Here is a 19,850-nt window from a genome sequence, read left to right as displayed (position 1 = left end):
CACAGAAGTAAGGCACATATATTATTAGAATGCTATTCATATCCATGGAATAATTTTAATGTATTTTTCATCTAATAAATTTTACTGAAGCATAGCAGCTGTTATACAGACAAGCATGGTGGGGAGATTTCAGAGATAACTGTTTTTAGTCTTTCATTGCAACATTCAGATTGCAATAATTATTGAGAATGTTGAAGGATACTGAGTGAACCTGCCAACTATTCCAGCGGGATTTTTAAAAATATTCATTGCTATCCTCAGATCAGGTCTTAGTTTAACAGCTCATCTGAAATAAGGACCTGGAATTTGCATTAATAATCACAGTTATGATGCATTAATTTGGTTAGTATTTCTAATTCTAAGGCTTCCTTTGAACATCTAAATACAAAATTATGGAAGTTGTCATTCCTCAAGATTCTGCTTTAATAGCTTTTGCCAAGACTCTGTTCAATGATAGTTGTAAAGAGGCATAAAATAACTTTTTTTCCTCACTATTTATCCATTATGCAAAAATTCCAAATTAGTGCATTCAAAATTTAGGAACAGATTCAAGATATGACAACAGCATAATCAGACTATTGGAGCAGAATTTGGCAATTTGGCCCATTGAGTCTGCTCCGCCATTCAATCATGGTTGATTCTGATTTATTTTTCCTCTCAACCCAATTTTCCTGCCCTCTCCCTGTAACACTTGGCACCCTTACTAATTAAGTTGTGCTATATCAACCTCCACTTATGGAGGTACCAAAATGATCTTACTTCCACTTCTGTCAGTGGCGGTGAATTCCCCAGATTCACTACTCTACTCTTCTTTGTTCTAAAAGGATTTCCTTATATTCTGAGGCTGTGCCCTTTGATCCTACACTCTCCCACTTTTGAGACCATCCTCTGTACATCCACGCTGTTTAGATTTTTCAGTATTTGGAATGAGGTCTCCCCTCATTCTTCTAAACTTCAGTGAGTACAAGCCCAACACCATAAAATTCTCTTTCTGTGTTAATTCTCTCATTCCTGGGAATCGTTCTTATAAACTTCCTCTGGCCCCTCTCCAATGCCAGTGTATCCTCCTCGGATATGAGACCCAAGACTGCTCACAATACTCCAAATATGTACAGCCCAATGCCTTATAAAGCCTCAGCATGACATTGTTGTTCTTAAATTCTATTCCTCTTGAAGTGAATGCTAGTATTGAATTTATCTTCCTTACCAATGACTCAAGCTGCAAGTTGACCTGTAGGGAAAACTGCACTAGTACTAACACTTCTAAGTCCCTTTACACCTCCAGTTTATGAATTTGCTCCTCGTTTAGAAAATAGTCTAGGCTTTACTCCTTCCACCAGTGTACATGACAATGCACTTCCCCGTGCTGCATTCCATCTGATCATCGAAGAAAACATGGCAGCACCTGTACTTCCTTAGAAATCTGTGCAGATTCAGCATGATATCGAATATTTTGATAAACTTCTAGAGGTATGGTGGAGAGTATATTGACCGGTTGCATCACAGCCTGAATGGAAACACCAATGCGCTTGAAAGGAAAATCATACAAAAAGTAGGGAATCCAGCCCAGTCCATCACGGGTAATGTCCTCCCCTCCATTGAGCACATCTACACAGAGTGCTGTTGCAGGAAAGCAGCATGCATTGTCAGAGGTCCTCACCACCCAGATCGTACTCTCTTCTCACTGCTGCCATCAGGGCAAAGGTTACAGGATCCTCTGGACTGTCACCACCAACTTCAGGAACAGTTGTTGCTCCACCACCACCAGGTTTTTGAACCAGAGGGGACAACTTCACTCAAATTCACTTGCCCCGTCACGGGATTGTTCCACAACACGTAAACACTTTCAATGGCTCTACATCTCATGTTCTCGATATTTATTGCTTGTTTATTTATTATTATTATTTGTTTCTTTTTGTCTTTGCACAGTTTGTTGTCTTTTGCACACTGGTTGTTTGTCCACCCTGATGGGTGCGGTCTTTCATTGATTCTTTCTTGGATTTACTAAGTATGCCCGCTGGAAAACAAATTATCAAGGTAGTATATGGTGAGATATTTGTACTTTGATAGTAAATTTACTTTGAACTTTGATCATTGAGAATGGCTGCTTAGTAGCTTTTGGAAGTTATTTAGCATTGTAAACATTAAAAAGGGAAAAATTTTAACATATTTTGTTGGAATGTTTTAATCTTCCCCTTATTAGCATCTCTCCTTCCAAATCTTCATTTGGCCATCTATATATTACTTGAGTCAAATTTGTATTTAGTATTTTATATTTCTGGTTGCTGTCTGGGAATCCTCTGGCACCTGCTACTGATGAGAAGGCATTCTGAGGTATAGTGCAGATTCATTGGAATATTACCTAGCCAAAGGGAATTGATTTATGTGGATAGAAGTATTGAGAGTCAATTGATGATAGACAGAGAGGAACCATTACATCTCCCAGGAGTCCAGCACAAGATACTTCCATCTCTATGAACTTTTTGGAATTATACCAATTGAAAATTCAGAATCGAGACAATTAAATTTTGTTCTGAAACTAATTGCAGATGAAACATAAACTAACTAATTAGCAGATCAATGTTTAAAGGCTGGATGTGCTGCTCTTATTCTTGTGTTTCTCGATTTCCCACAGAGGTGTGGCCCACAGCAACATAATTGTTTCATGTTTCTCTGGGTTATGAACCAAATAACCTTTGCCAGTAAGGCACTAAAATATCAAGATTTTTAAAGTTGATATTAAAGTATCAAAGCTTTTTGACAATATAAAAGTTTGTTAATGTTGAATGTTAGCTTTGAAAATACTGTTTTCACAGATTCTGCATGATACACTGGGTGATTTTACCTTTTTCTAATTCTTACTGCAGATGCTGGAAATCTGAATTAGTTTGTCTTTTGGAGAAATAATGTTCTGTTCTCTTACTGGAAATAGTCAAAATTCTTTTGCAGTATATTTTGGTTTTGCTTTCAGTTATCTTCACACTCTGACTGTGAAATGATATTTTAAGGCTTGCAATATTTGTATGAGGTAATTCTCATCCCATCATACCAAAGTATTCTCTTATTCTCTGGCCTAGTTGACTAGAGGGTTAGAGTTTGACTTGTCATTCTCATCACCAGATCTTGTTTCTTGGAGAGCTATTTTATCCAAGGATTAAAATGGTAAAATCTCATGTAATTAATTGATTTCAGAAGTATTGACAATCACTTCTAATCCTAGCATGTAAATGGATTTCATGAAAGATACGTTATTAGTTACTTAATCCATTATCATAGATCTGCTTTTATGCAGAAAATCTATTCCAAGAAGAAGACAATAAAATTGTCTTCAATTTAATCTTTAACTTGATCGCAATAAGTCCTTCAGCATTACCTCAAATTATGATCATTGTTGAATTTCCAGAAGAACGTGAATGAAGTACATGTCAAAACAGATATTGTAGGAATTCAGAATTTCAAAATTCAGTTCTACCTTTTTAAAGTTTATTGCTTTGTAAAAATTATTTAACTCTGATTTAAGTATTATTAAGGATTCCATTTTCCACAATAAATCTTGTTAAATGTTCTACTCCACTAATTCCAGTTGTAAACATTCTGGAGTGATTGTGTCCAAGTCTAGCCTATAACGTGTCTAACTAGATTTTATGGTATTATCATCATCATGAATAAAACAAATAAAAATTACCAAATGGTTTAAGTGTTGCATATGTCAGAAATAATACTGAGAGTGATGTTAAAAGCTAAGTCAGAGGTTTAATATACACTGCAGTCATACGTGTAATTATTTTCATAGGCAAACAACTTCAAGTGAAGCTTGTTTCGCTATAACTAACTGGATATGACAAACAATTTTGGATATATTAAATAGACAATTGATATTTGGCCTTCCTGAACCCATCTCCAAGACCATTAATTACACTGTTTACTAAAGACACATTAAAAAATAAATAAACAGCACTATATTAGGTCATTATACTGAATATGGTGAATATTTTTCCAAATGGTTTTGTATGATTCATGATAAGAGTAAAGTAATTTTCATTACAACACCCTTAGAATATATGGTTGAGATGCAAGGATGACCTGGATTATCATAAAATTGGATTTCAAATTGGAGTACTTGGTGGAGATCATCAAACACTGATTATTATGTTTTTAGCTGTACTGCACTAACTGAAGGATTTTGAGTCTTTGATTAATCAATTTTTGCTTTCTAACACTTGCAGCTGTCTTTGCTGTTGGAGGCTGGTTTTGGGGGAGCTTTGGTCTACATCGATCCCTGTGATTTACCCCAAAGGGAGAAGATTGGCAATGAAACATTTTGGCTTTCTCTAAACCCTGGAGGAGATCCATCTACTCCAGGATATCCCAGTGTTGGTAAGTAAAAGAGGATTCCTTGTATTTCTTGGCAAAATATAACAGCTATAAGGAAAACTGACATACCAGCTGCCTTTTGGCAAATATTTTGAATATCTGCACATAAAGCCCTAGAAACAGCAAATCATTTGCCTCTGTTACAACCATTGGTTTACAACAATTGTTTAGTGCCCTTGAATAGAGAGGTTAATGTTGCCATTGTTATATAAATTGAATAAGCTTCCAATTTGCTCTTCTGTGTCAGCTGAAGTCATGTGCAGATACACGACTGATATAGGCCAAAGCTTTCTCTCTCGAGTATTATTGTACTACTAATACCAGATTTAAAACACAGACTATATCAAGTCTTTGTGACATTGCCTTTCCCTAGCTGAACTCAAGGTTGTTTGGAGCCAATTATTGCTAAATTATTTCATTCTGTTCTCTGTTCTTGCATAAAGTATAAGCTGATTCTCCAAACTACTCATTTCTTAGGATGCTCACAGCCGTAAATTGACATCTACATAGGGTGAATTGCATTTGAATCATTTTCCCTAAAGTGAAAGAACAGCACAGTGTGTTCCTGAATAATTGTACTGAATATTTTAGTATTTTGACCCATCAACTTTCTTCATGTATATATTGTTAAATACTTCTCTGATAATCTATTAGGAAATATTCTTACATGAAATAATCTATAACGTATTTCGGTATGGCCAGTACTTCAGTTATATTTCTGCAGCTTAGAGTCAATAGTCTTTATTGGAGATTTATCCTATATATAAAGCAGAGGGTAGATATATATTTTTTTATTGAGATACAGCAAGGAATAGGCCCAGCCTCTCTGGCCCTTCACGACACGCTACCCAGGAATACCCTGATTTAATCTGAACAGTTTACAGTGAACAATTAACCTACCAACAGGTGTGTCTTTGGATTGTGGGAGGAAACCCACGAGGTCTCAGGGAGAACATACAAACTCCTTATAGGTGGTGGTGGGAATTGACGCTAAGTTGCTTTTACTGCAAGGTGTTGTGCCAACCACTACACTCCCATGCTGCTGTATATACATACACACATATATACACCTTCTGTTAATGAAAAGTATACTTTTTAAAAACATTGTCTGATTATCCAATTAAAGGAGCCTTTATAGAACTGATGTCAAGGTACTTGGGATTAATGTTTGATTTTTTTTTTGTTTAGTCTTTGTCAGTTGACTCATTCTGTTAAACTTTCAGTACTGTTGTTCTGGGAGAGCACAAGAATAATTGCTATAGGCAAGTTGCACACGCACAGTACAAGGTGTTCTGAAGAGGTTAAAGTATAAGCTCTGGAAAGGTTAAAGTATAATCTCCAGAAGTTTCCTCTGAACTGCTGTTTTCATTTCCACAGACCACTTCTCATATGTTGAAATGGGAGAGGTTCTGAGGAAAGTCCTAGCTATTATTGCAGTGGAGTATCGAGTACATTAATTTCTATGTTGAAATACTTAATACATTGGAATAAGTTTTCAAGTGCTGAAAGGATGAAGAAAACAGATCTGATTGCAGTTTTCTAAAGTGAAAATATTGTGAGGTTCTGTGGAATGAACCAGAGAATAGGGGTAGCGAGATGCTGTTACGAAAAGCCAGCCTGAAGAGAAAATTATCTTGTAATGTACAGGTGTCTTAAGCACCTGTCAATGGTATGCATAAATTTGAAAATCAAGGAAACATGAGATTTGGGCCTTGGTGAGTGGAATGGGATTAGGAACTGGGGCCCCAGATGGCAGAAAGTGAATAGAGTAAACATTAGTTGGTGAGCTAAAGCCAAACCATAGGGATTACCACATTTTTGGATAGTGGACTACTGGAGTTTTACTGTTCTTACTCACATTTGGTGTAGATATATTTAAGATATGTTCCATATCACAAGTGGTTACTGTTGTGTGTTTGATAATTCGGCAATATTTGAGTGATCTTGCATATGTATTGGTTAACAAGCATCCTTGTTCATTTAAATAATTAATTATGGGTTATGTGTAAAAATACATTAATTGCATATGTAAATCACACTACCAGGTGATATGTACACACCCTACTCAAAGTAAGCTTGAAGTTTTACCCACATTTTGGACTCCCATGTCTTCCATTGAATTAACCATGTTTTGAAGTTATAAAACATAACACTGGTGACGAGATATGTTTAAAATGAACCCAAGATGGCTACTGACCTGTTGAAGCGCAGCAAGACGTTCGAACTAAAACAGAAATTCAGTGAGGAACAGTGAGTAAAAAATTGCAGTCCAGCAGTTGAGTTAAGAAAATGCAATAAACGGAAGAATTTGTGGGTTCATAAAGAGAGAGTATCGGGTGATAATAATCATTAAAAAAAGCAGAAATGGCTGGCTGTGTTGGAAAGATTGACATATTTAATTACACGATGGGTAACTGGCTTATATATACTGAGCTAATTCAACAGTATTTTGAAGCAACGGTATTTTGTAGCCAATGAGAAACAAGTACCAGTTTTTCTCAGGCAACACACATAAAAGTTGCTGGTGAATGCAGCAGGCCAGGCAGCATCTCTAGGAAGAGGTGCAGTCGACGTTTCAGGCCGAGACCCTTCGTCAGGACTCACTCTTCCTTCAGTTAGTCCTGACGAAGGGTCTCGGCCTGAAACATAGACTGTACCTCTTCCTAGAGATGCAGCCTGGCCTGCTGCGTTCACCAGCAACTTTTATGTGTGTTGCTTGAATTTCCAGCATCTGCAGAATTCCTGTTGTTTACCAATTTTTCTCCGTGTATTTCATTTAAAGGTATACAGTTTGCTTCAAAGTTTAACTGTTCCACCAAAACCAGCAGAAGTAAGCTTTGTTGAAATTGTCAAAGAAATGCAGGAACAATTAGAACCAAGCCATTGTTGATTGCAGAACGCATTGGGCTTCATAAGCAGAAAAAGAAAGGGAGCCAATTTCAGTGTATGTGGCTGAATTGAAGAGGTTGTCAGAGCATTGTCAGTTTAGTAATGATCTTAATGATGCACCAAGAGATTGCTTAGTTTGTGAAATCTTACAAGAAAACATCCAAAATTTGCTCCTAACTGAAGCACAGCTCACTTTTTAAAGAGAAGTTGGAATCGCTGTTTCAATGGAAACCTCAGACGGTGATGCAATTGAGTTGCAGTCAGGAATGAAAGTGAACGTGAATAAAATTGCAGTGTCTACACAGAAACCAGCCTGCGCAAACAAAGTGTGTTACTGTTGTGGCAGGGGCTCACATACACCAGACTAACGCAGGTTTAAAGGTGAAAGTTGCAGAAATGCACCTAAGTAGGACACGTGCAAGGGGCACGTTGGGCAGACTAAAATAAATGGACTGCTCAGCAAGGAGCAAAAGCTGAAAAGTCAAGTTGCAGTTTGATAGAGAGTACTAATCTGCATGATGTTGATGAAAAATCTGATAATGATAGGACGGACACAGGATTGTGCAACTTTGAGATTTAGTGTTAAAATTAAGAATAAATGAGCAAAATGGCTTATGCCAAAAGTGAATGGCAAATTAATTAAACTAGAACTGGATACTGGCTCAGCTGTTTCATTCTTTCCACAAAATGAGTTTGAACAGCTTTGTAAAGGTACCAAACTGAAGCCTGCAGGTACTCAGCTATGAACTTATATTGGAGAAAAGATAACTCCTGTGGGAACGGCATTGGTAACAGTAAATACAATAACCAACAAGCCACATTGCGCTCGTATGTGGTAAAAACAGGAGCACCAGCATCCTGGGGATGCGAGTGGCTGAGATAACTACAATTTGATTGGAGATCCATCCACCATTTGCATGCCACATCCTCGACAATAAAGTCAATTGAAAGTGAATTATGAAACGTACTGGATAATGCCACAACTGTCGCCATGCCAACCACCATGAACTCTGGTGGAATGCATATTGGACCAAGGAAGGACAATGCTGTCCAGAAGAATCTTGAAAGTAACGAAAGCAGTGGTCTTACTACAACAGTTTTTGTAGACAACATATCTGAGAAAGCTTCTGATATGTTAATCAGACCATTACTTGCAAAATATGGCTTTGTCTAAATCTGAGAGAGAGTTCGAGGAGCTTCAGGGAAGTTGCACATTTGGCTTTTGTTAGTATAAAGAATCAGTATCTACTCTATGTGCATTAACGTTATTGCATGAACTTCAAATAGGAGACAAAATAGCTGTTTGTAAAAGTAGATACAAAGATCATAGTCCAGCTGGATGAATGGAAGTCCAAAAAGAGAGGAGTCGATAGAGATATGAAAATAGAGGATTCGACAGATGATGTTATGGATGAGGAAACCTGGAGGAGAGATCAGATCATAAAGGGAGCAATAGAAGGATTAATAAGGGAATACTCCAGTGAACCAAATGCACCTTCCCAAGGTCAAGATGCACATCCTAGAAAGAAGAAAAAGGGAAGGAAAAAGAAAGGAGAAGGGTAGTTCCAGAGCTGCTAGAACCAGTTCTGGCAGTCTCAGTCAATTCCTACAATCACCATGGAGAAGGCACTAAAACCTGAGATTGTTTTCACAGGCCAAGCAGAGTGACCTCCCTTGTTAGGGAAGATGTTATCCCACCAGAGTAAGAAATCCTCCACAGCAATTACATCTTTAGGACTTAATGGGACAATTTAAAACTTACTATGCTGTGGATGTCTGTATGTAGTCGTTGTATAATATAGTATACTGTGTATGTTGTTGAGATGCATTCTCTATTGAGTTGGAGTTTATAGCTAAGCAGGTTGGAGGGTTGTGCAGGTTGGAGGGTTGTGTATTGACAGTTTAGCAATATTTGAGTAATCTTGTATATATATTGTTTGATTAAGCATTCTTGCTCTTTTAAATAATTATGGGTTATATTTGAAAATACATTAATTGCGTATGTTGTCACCCTACCAGTAATACGTGCATGCCTCACTTAAAGTATAGTCGAAGTTAGACTCGCATTTTGGACTCCCATGTCTTCCTTTGAAATTACAAAACATAACAGTTACCTTTATTAATTATTTTCTTTCTATTTTTACACTGCAACATGAAATTACTTAAAGTACTAGAGGATATGTTGTACAGTTATCACTTAAAGTTATAAATGTATGCATGTATGTGTTAATGTTTATATGTCTGTGTGCACCTATGTGCATGCATGTTTGTACAAACAAAATTATCTGTATAGACAGTGTTATGTACCCCGAGGGTTCATATTTTCTGTGGACTGTCACTTTAAAACGTCAGGAGAATGAGACTGACTTTTGGACACTGTTTGAGCTGTTCTAGAGAGAGAGAGAGAGAGGTGGAGTGATTTGATGGACAATCAATGTTATGGTTTCTCTGCAGCTTGTTTTGAATATACAAGGACACGCAGACACACACAGTTAGAGTCAAGATGGATTCAGTCAATGGAAGACACCAGTGAGTTGGTCGCTGGTTTAAACTTTCAGTAACCCAAAAGGGGTGAGTTGAGATCGATCCTGAGTATTGATAAATGACTCTCACAAGTTTTCTGCAACTAGAACAAGTTCAAGAGAAGAAAGGAGAGATAGGTTTGAAACAGAAGAAACCTAATGACAAAGAGATCACTGTTTGGACTCTCTCTCTAAGTAGCCCGTGAGGGTGAGTTTTTTTCCATTCAACTACGAAAGTGTGATTGTCATTTAGTTAATCCACAGGAGTGGGTTCTCTGGTGAAGGGAAAACCTTTGAGAATACCACTTGTGTGTTTACCCTTTGTCTAGGTGTGATAGTTCACTGAAGAAAGGCACTCCTGTGGCAAATCACTGTTGGCGTTATTTTGTATGTCGTGGAATTGGATAAGTGGCTACTACGTTGTGTGTTTGGGGTAACCTTGTGGAATCTACCGGTGTGTCGACCCTTGCCTGGGTGGTGGTTTCCTTGAAGAGGCTCCCCTTTGTGATAAGCTACTGTTGGTGATAATCCATATGTGGATTCTGTTGGAGTATCCTGTGGCCACCAGTGTGAGATGTCCCGTAGCTGAATTCGGGGGTGGTACCACTTGTGTTGAAAGGATATTCGTTAAAGATCACTGTCGGTGATATTTCGTGTGTGGAGTGGAACAACTTCGCAGATAAAACCTACTACTATTGTTACCTTGTATTGCTGTCGTGGAATCTGTGGAATATCGACGTAATTGCCTTCTCACAACATTTGCCTTTGCATTACAAACATTTTGCATTAATTAACCTGTGCATCTGGACTGAACTTTTCTTACCTACCATCGTAAGACTGTATCAGTTACCACCTAAGTGTGAAGAAGTTTGAGTTTTGTATTTCCACACCTATATATGCATAAACTTTGCTAACCTGTTCGATTTATCTGGTTATATATTACTGTATTGTGTAGTTACTAATAAAAATAGTGTTAGTAAACAGCAAAACCAGACTCCAGGTGTGTTCCATTTCTGCTGGTTCTTTAACCCATTACAGGGTACATAACAACAGTGCTATAATGAATTGGAGTGTCAGTCATCTAAATGAATGCAGGAGACACACTAAATCAACCCCTCAAAATGTTAACAACCTTCATTTAAACATAGGTGAAACTGCTGTATTTTGCAGTTGTTTTTGCCTGGGTGAATAGCTCCTTGGTGATACTGTGTTCATGTAATATTTAAAGAAAATTAAGTAGTTCATTGGAAAAATGGCTAATCAGAGCTTCATTGCAACACCTCCAGCAATTTAACTGTAATTACATTTCCATTTTGTGCTTAAAACCTTAGTTTGTATTCCTAAACATCAGTTGATCCTACTTTATTTTAATTCTATGTTAATTTTCTGTTTATAATTTGAAAGGCTGGACTTCCGTGTGATTTACATTCCCGCTTTGTGATCAACACATTGGTTGCCAGCTAACCTCACTTAGATCAGTCCTTCCAGATTCAAACTTTCTGCATAATTACTCCAGGAGTAGAACTGCACGTGCATGTAACGAGAGCCTAAGGTAGAAAGAGATGAGTTGTACAGCTCTTGTTACATGCATGTGCAGTTAAACTCTTGGAGTGATTATGCAGAAGTTTGAAGTTAATAACTCATCTCCTTCTACCTTAGGCCACGAACATATCAATCACCCCTGCTGTGGACCACTTTCTGGAGGTCCAAGACGCCGACATTGACAAAGAAGGGATCCATATGCTCCACGGCTGCTGGACTAAGTGTGTAAATGTAGGAGGGGACTATGTTAAAATATGGGGAAATTATTTCCCCATATGGGGAAAGGAGGGGAAATTATGAAATAAGTCCTGAGCCGATAGGCTGGTCCTGGACTTATTTCATAATTTACTGGCATAATTTACATATTACTATTTAACTATTTATGGTTTGATTACTATTTATTATTTATGGTGCAACTGTAATGAAAACCAATTTCTCCGGGGATCAATAAAGTATGACTATGGCTATGACTATGACTACTACTATGTTGAAAAATGAATGTGCTAGGTTTTCTAAAATTGACTGCTTCTACCTTAGGCCATGAATTTATCAATTACCCCTCTAATTAGTGGATTCCTAAGGTTCTGAACTCTGCCTTACTTAAGTCATTGTTTTATTTATCAGACTCAACGAGCCCGTGCCACCCAATTACACCCATGTGACCAATTAATCCACCAACACACAATGATCACAGGAGAACATACCAACTCCTTACAGACAGCGGTGGACTCGAGCCTGGGTTGCTGGTGTTGTAATAGTGTTGCACTAACCATAACACTGCTGTTCTACCCTTAAATTATGAAACAATTCATTGCTACTGAGCTACTGGGACATAAAGTCCAGTTATAGGAAGGATGTAACAAATCGGTTAAGGTGTGATATCCTTTTTGAAAGAACTATCTGCATGTGCCTGGCAACTCTTGATTCACTCTATTACCCAAATGTACCAAGAGAGTTGTCCAAATACAGCAAGATGCTGACCCCATTTGTATTTCAAGTTATTGATGACAAGCTCCCACCATGCCTTTATCGGTTCTGCATTCTCACCATCAAATGTCATTTCCCCTTGACATTCACGACTTGACCATTGCATATATTAACACTCGCAGAACAGATTCAAGGTAATAGAATGTCAATACTAAAAAGTATCTTCTTTTTTCTTTGTACTAGCACATTCATTATGTTAGGACTACTCTGTGCAGGCAGTGTCAGATTTCCCTCATCATTAGACACAATTTCAAACAGGATTAAGTGGCAAACCTAACCTCCCAAGAACACCCAACACCGAATAAAGAGCAGCTAATATCCAGCTTTCTTTTTGCACCCCCTTTGTTACTGATAGTCTTGAGCTCTCTTTCCACACAAATAATGAGACCCAGAAGGATTTCAAGATGCAAAATCTAATCAAAAATAACTGTACATAATAATTAAGAATTATTATATGGTTAAGAAAGCATATAGTGCATTGGCCTTCATCAATCGTGGGACTGAGTTCAGGAGCCGAGAGGTAATGTTGCAGCTATATAGGACCCTGGTCAGACCCCACTTGAAGTACTGCACTCAGTTCTGGTCGCCTCACTACAGGAAGGATGTGGAAACTAGAGAAAAGGTGCAGAGGAGATTTACAAGGATGTTGCCTGGATTGGGGAGCATGCCTTATGGAAATAGGTTGAGTGAACTGGGCCTTTTTTCCTTGGAGCAATGGAGGTTGAGAGGTGACCTGATAGAGGTGCATAAGATGATGAGAGGCATTGATCATGTGGATAGTCAGAGGCTTTTTCCCAGGGCTGAAATGGCTAGCACGAGAGGGCACAGTTTTAATGTGCTTGGAAGTAGGTACAGAGGAGATATCAGGGTTAAGTTTTTTATGCAGAGAGTGGTGAGTGTGTGGAATGGGGCTGCTGGTGACGGTGGTGGAGGCGGATACGATAGGGTCTTTTAAGAGACTCCTGGACAGGTATATAGAGCTCAGAAAAATAGAGGGCTCTGGGTAACTCTAGATAATTTCTCAGGTAAGGACATGTTCGGTACAGCTTTGTGGGCCGAAGGGCCTGTATTGTGCTACAGGTTTTCTATGTTTCTAATTCACTAATCGCCCTTCTGCAAGCACCTTTGCTGCCATCTCAGAATGCTGGTATGATCTGGTGGCATACATTTCAAAATTGTTTCTGAATGCTGTGATTTATCTTTCAGTGGCATGCTCAGCTGTAACCAGTCTTACCGCTGCTTTCCTATAGTTGGAGCCAAGCTGCTGTCCAGATGCTCTCTCAGAAAACTGGTCCCTTGGCTTATGAGTACCAGAGAGATAGATTGTACATATTAAAACATGGAGGAAGGAAAGTAGCCCTAAAGTAAACGAAAAGTCACTGTTCTATTAATAGCGCAGCAGACAGGAGTGGCCGAATGGAGTACTCCTGCATCTATTTCTCTTTTGTTTCATGTCTGTCTGCAATTCAGGGAGTTTGGCTTATTGGCCACTGTGAGTATTAGTGGTGGGAATGCCGTGCTGTCATTCATGGACTCATTGATATCCCAGCTGTCCTGCTAAGGGACAGATGGCTGTGTCAACACAGCCTTGAAGCTCATGGCAGAAATGAAATAGTCAGAGGACTGAGCTTCCTCGATAGATTTCATAGATTGAATGGATTCAGCTATTCTATGTCTGTGATTGCAGCCAAGTAAGAAACTGTACAGCTGCCAGTGATACCAGCAGTTTCCTGCTTCAATCCTGGAGTCATGCAGCACACAAAATGACTCCACGTTGACCATCAAGAACCCATTTACCCCAATCATACAGCGGTTCCATTTTAATCTTTCCAAGTTACCATTAGCTCCCCCAAGGTTCCCCACTCACAACACACTAGAGTCATTTACCAACCCACATGTTTTTGAGATACAGGAGTAAATTAGAGCACCAAGAAGAAGCCCATATTACTGGGAGAATGTGTAAATCTCACGCAAACATCACGAGAAATCAGGTTTCATTTGTGGACCTGGAAGCAGCAGCTCAACCCCACTTATCTCTGTGCATCCTAGAAAAGATGGGCTTCAGGCTCTGCAAGGCCTTTTCTTCATAAAGTCATGAAGTTGTACAACACAGAATCATCATCCTCACTGATAATTACTCCACTCGTCCCCATTGAAGCCCTTATCACTAATTTTCCTCCACACTAAATTGGCAAGTCTGTCAGCACATCCATAATTGTGTGCTACCCAGCAATATGGACACAGCGTCCAATGGCTCACAGAACTACTAGATACTCTTCTTCTTCTAAATATAGCGATAAACTGCAGTCGATTGCATTTTACGAATATATTTTGAGCCGACTAAACAATCTGGTGCTTTTGCGATCTCCTGAGGGATTCAGCAAGGATGAAAGGTCAGCCATCAATTTCTTATGGCGGATCATGAACCCATGCTTGGCTCCAGGAGGGAGTAGAAGATGGCGACGCGACGCAGCTTGCAGCGGCCACTCGTGTGAATGATACCTGTCATCTGTTAAGATGGAGACAGATGTGAGAGCACGGAAGAACATCTGTGAAACTTCTGAAATGCCGGCTGCGCTGCCACTGCTACTGTGTGATCCAGAATCTCTGGAGGGGAAAGCCCCGAGTCCTCAGCTTTGCTTCTTGCTCGGCGGCTGAGGTGGGGTCGAAGCACTCAGCAGAGATGGTGCTCGGTGCTCAGTGTCGGAGAGCTGGTCAGAGGCTCGAAGTTTTCGGACGGACTCAGAGTCGGCTGCGGTCGAGTGCTTCCAATGCATCGGCAAGTTTGCAGCGCTTGGAGTTCATGGCAGGGAGAGTTTCTCCCTTCTACTGCCTGCGTGAGATGATGGGGCTATCGGGACTTGAGACTTTTTTTTACTGTGCCCATGGTCTGCTCTTTATCAAATTACGGTATTGCTTTGCACTGTTGTAACTATATGTTATAATTATGTGGTTTTGTCAGTTTTAGTCTTGGTTTGTCCTGTGTTTCTGTGATATCTTTCTGGAGGAACATTGTATCATCTTTTAATACATGCATTTCTAAATGACAATAAACAAGGACTGAGTGTCCTCATAATCTAATCTAATTACTCCACACTGATTATAGCATTGAGTCAGATAAAAATTGACGAGGACAAGAATGGAAAACAAATAGGTGTTCAGCGCTGTCTGCCTGTGTTTGATCGGTCTCTCTCTCGCTGCGGCCGGTGGAAGGAGCAGGAGTCTTGGACATGACACTTCAATTTCTAATCCTGAAGGTTCAATTCCTTGGTGGCTATTGGCTGGAGCTCGCTTCTGTGGACGCTACAGTTTTATGTTTAATGTCCTCAAGTGCATAGCTGTGGCTTAGTTTTGGTGACTCTGCAGTTTATGTTTTTGTTAACTCTTTTTTTACTATTTGCGCCATTTGACCGAGGTGCTTTGACGCGGAACTGACTCTGTGGCTGTGGCCTGCAGCCATTGAAGCAGCGCTGAACTGATTGACTGGGCGACTGGACTGGCTGCACTCACCTCGGCTGCTCGTGAGCATGGATTCTCTTTCGGGGACACTGTGGTTTGATGTTTAATGTTCTCTGTGATATTCACTTGCTTTTTATTGTTCACACTATTTGCTCTTTTTTTTGCCCGTTGGGTATTTGATGGCCTTTACTGTGTGGGGTTTTTCTTTAAGCAGGTTCTATGGTGTTTGTTTGTGGCTGCCTGTGGGAAGACAAATTTCAGGATTGTATACTACACAAATACTTTGATAATAAATGTACTTTCAAACTTTGATACCCTTTCATGAAAAGATGAAGAAGGTTATTATGTTGCAACATGCTTATGTTATATGCCTGCCATGGTTGAATAGACATGCGTGTATGCATATTGTGAGTACTTGTTAGAGTAATGTTTGTGAGTGTATTAATATTACATGTTGATAGTAGAGAACTCTAACTGTTTTTACTAACCGTGACCTTTCATGTCCTACTGTAATCTGTTGTCTGGCACCAGCCTGTCAATGCAGTCATCAATTGCTTTAGCCATCTTTTACCCAACACACTGTTTTTTCTCCTGATGGCTTCAGGCACCCTTTTCTGTGAATGGCCTCGCTGTGGAAATCCATGTCCCCCACAATGATCTCCTGCCTATTTTAGTGATATGAGATATCTGCTTCCTTACCTGTTGATCCACAGCTTGTTTTGATGCTCCAAAAACTGCACATTGAATTCCAAAACGCAAACACGAGGAAATCTGCAGACGACTGTACCTCTTCCTAGAGATGCTGCCTGGCCTGCTGCGTTCACCAGCAACTTTTATGTGTGTTACATTGAATTTCAGTAGTGTTAGGATTTAGTGGGCAACTGATCTTTAAGAGTGCAAGTGTGTGGTACTTTAAAAATGATTCTTGTTTAATATATGCAGATGCAAGAAGTTCACAGTTGGCTTTTCCAAAGTGCACAAGTCATTGCAAGAAATAGACACATGAAAAGTATGTTCCAGTAAGCCAAACTAGCTGGATTCTGTAGGGAAATTATTTCTATATAGTTATAAAGTCTGTAAGTATTTCAGAAAATATTAAATCTATTAAGGTGCATGTCCTCAAATGCCACAAATTACTATAGGTAACAAATTGCAAATAAATATTAAACTTAATGTTCTTCAAAAGTATTTTTGTACTGTGTTTCCATTTTAAGTTAAATGCCTATTTTATGTGGGTGAGGTGAGAAGTAGGAATGGAACTCACTAGAAACTAAAAGTTCAATTATATTACTTTTGCAAAAGGCTCTGTACCCATGCTGACTAACCATGCTTGGTAATTTACTTTGGGGTGTGTATGTTTATGCAGGTACACCTTTGTGGCAACAAACTCACCGCCACAGTGCAACAGCGGAACACATAGCTTATTGTTCATTCTGCCAATTAATGGCAATTGTTCCATACTGCTTGATAAAAGTGAAGAATTCTAATTTTATTATTCCAAAGCATTGATGTTAATATATTCAGTTTCAGAATAATTCCTATTGTTAGTTTATTTTAGATTGTAATTTAAATTTTCTAGAAGATTTTCCTATTGTCTTTAATTGGTCATTTGGCATGTATATCTTTTAATGGTTCTGATGTCAGATTGACCTGTAGATGATACTTACATTTAATATCCCAGGAGAGAAATATGATGCGCAATCTTTTTGTTGTTCTAGATATTATTTGGATTAGGATGAATATTAAATCTAGTGTTTTAGGAATTTTAAAAAATCAGTTTTTTAAAAAGGGGAGGAAGTGGATTGAAAGTAAGAATGTCTGTTGGGCCGAAATATTTGCTCACCTTGTCATGTGTTGGCACCAGCTCCATCTCAGGAGCATATTTGATAAGCAAGACAGTTTCCCATGGGAGTTCTGCTTGCTGGAAGAAATTAATATGCTTCTGATGCAGTGATCAAGATAAAATTATTTAAAATTCCATAATGTTACTCACAACAAAATCTTCATTTCTGTTTGTTCCACTGACCTACTTTGTCTCCATTCTTTATCACTCTTTTTACAAATGAATGTTTTTCCTTTTTCTTTTATTTGTCTTTGCTAATTCGATTTTTTATCAGGCGATAAACTATTAATGTAAAATGTTCTCAAAAATAGTGGCAGTTCAGCAGACTTTAATGATTTAAATATAATATTTTGTGCTTTTACTATGTATTCAGTTCTTATTGTTTAACTTCCCCAGTCTATGATTGTTCCTTCTAATTTAATTGCAAAATAATGAATAAAATAATTATACTTCACCACCATATGTTCAATTGCTTATTTAACATAATGGTTCTGCAGAGAAAACTCAGAATTTTAAAAATAAAATATATCTTCAAAAGAAACAATTCCATGGAGACCTAGCTGTTATGAAGCTCTTACTACTAGTGACCAAACACCTTGCAAAAAGTTGCAGAAAATGAAAGAGAACTGAGAGCTGAATCTTCAAAATTTCATCTGAAGCACATTAACCGGGCAGGTTATGTGGGTCATCAAGCATTTAATTTAGCAGTGCATCAATAAATTTTGAGCTTATTAACTTTTTCTTGCATATGCGAGGCCTATCCTTTGATTGATTACAGTAAGCATTGTGAGCTTACAAAGAAAAGGGATACTTAGAAGAGAGGTATCAGAGGAGGTGTGAAGGTAAGCTAGCCAATAATATGAAACAGTAAAAGAGAGGTGAGAGTGGATATCAGATCACTGGAAAATGATGCTGAAAGGATAATAATGGGGAACAAAGAAATGGCAGACAAACTTAATGAGTACTTTGTGTTAGTTTTTGTTGTGTAAGACACGAACAGTATGCCAAAAATTCAAACAGTGTCAGGGGGCAGAAGTGAGTGTAGTTGCAATTACTAAGGAGAAGGTGCTTGGGCAGCTGAAAGGACTGAAGGTGGAGAAATCACCTGGACCAGATGGGCTACACTCCAGGTTTCTAAAAGAGATAACCAGAGAGATTGTTGAGGCGTTAGTAGTGGTCTTTAAAGAATCACTAGGTACCGGAATGGAAAATTACATATGTCACTCCACTCCTTAAGAAGGGAGGGAGGCAAAAGATGGAAAATTATAGGCCAAGTAGCCTGACTTCAGTGGTTGGGGAGATATTGAAGTCCATAATTAATGATGAGGTTTCAGGGTACTTGGAGGCACATGATAAAATAGACCGAAGTTAGAATGCTTCCTTTAGGGGAAATCTTGCCTGACATATTTGTTGAGATTTTTGGAGAAAATACCAAACAGGATAGATAGACAAAGGAGAATCAGTGAATGTTGTTTACTTCGATTTTCATAAAGGCCTTTGACAAGGTGCTGCACAATGAGGCGGTTAAACAAGATAAGAGCCCATCGTATTACAGGAAAGATATTAGCATGGATTGAAAATTGGCTGCTTGGCAGGAGGCAAAGAGTGGGAATAAAGGGGGCCTTTCCTGGTTGACTATTTTTCCACATGGGTCAGTGTTGCGACTGCTTTCCTCATGTTATAAGTCAATGATTTGGAAGCTGGAATTTATGATATTTGTGGCAAAGCTTGCGGATGATACAAAGATAGGGGGAGGAAACAGAGTCTGTGGAAGGACTTGGACAGATTAGGAGAATGGGCAAATAAGTTGAAGATGGAATACAGTGTAGGGAAGCGTATGGTCATGCACTTTGGTTCAGCCTCAGAATAGAGGCATATCCCTTTAGAACAGAAATGAAGAAAAATTTATTTAGCCAGAGGGTGGTAAATCGAAGAAATTCATTGCCATGGATGGCTGTGGAGGCCAAGTGATTAGATATATTTAAAGCTGAGGTTGATAGGTTCTTGATTAGAAAAGGTGTGAAAAGTTACGGGGAGAAGGCATGAGAATGGAGTTGAGAGGGGGACTAAGTCAGCTACGATTGAATGGTGCAGCAGACTTGATGGGCTGAATGGCTTAATTCTGCTAGTTTGGACTTGCGATGGTTGTTTGGCATTGATATTTGATTTGCTATTTTGAGTGATAGGCTCTGCAACTGGAAAAAAAGCTTCAGTCAGTTCTTGGGAAAGGGTCA

At 38.7% G+C, this 19,850-nt stretch overlaps 1 protein-coding gene across 10 annotated transcripts in view; it reads left to right on the top strand.

Moving 5' to 3' along the window:
* Nucleotides 1-19,850, top strand: part of LOC140196330 (inactive N-acetylated-alpha-linked acidic dipeptidase-like protein 2) — a 993,804-nt gene that overhangs the window by 583,396 nt on the left and 390,558 nt on the right. For all 10 annotated transcript variants that reach the window (XM_072255337.1, XM_072255335.1, XM_072255333.1 and 7 more), the window contains one exon: nucleotides 4,227-4,377. In XM_072255337.1, coding sequence (XP_072111438.1) covers nucleotides 4,227-4,377 — 151 coding nt within the window. The remainder of the gene's footprint in view (nucleotides 1-4,226; nucleotides 4,378-19,850) is intronic.

The sequence above is a fragment of the Mobula birostris genome, chromosome 4 (genome assembly GCF_030028105.1).
Source record: "Mobula birostris isolate sMobBir1 chromosome 4, sMobBir1.hap1, whole genome shotgun sequence".
In the NCBI taxonomy this organism is placed as follows: Eukaryota; Metazoa; Chordata; class Chondrichthyes; order Myliobatiformes; family Myliobatidae; genus Mobula; species Mobula birostris.
Note: the sequence above shows the minus strand (reverse complement) of the source record. Positions and strands in the feature narration are given on the sequence as shown.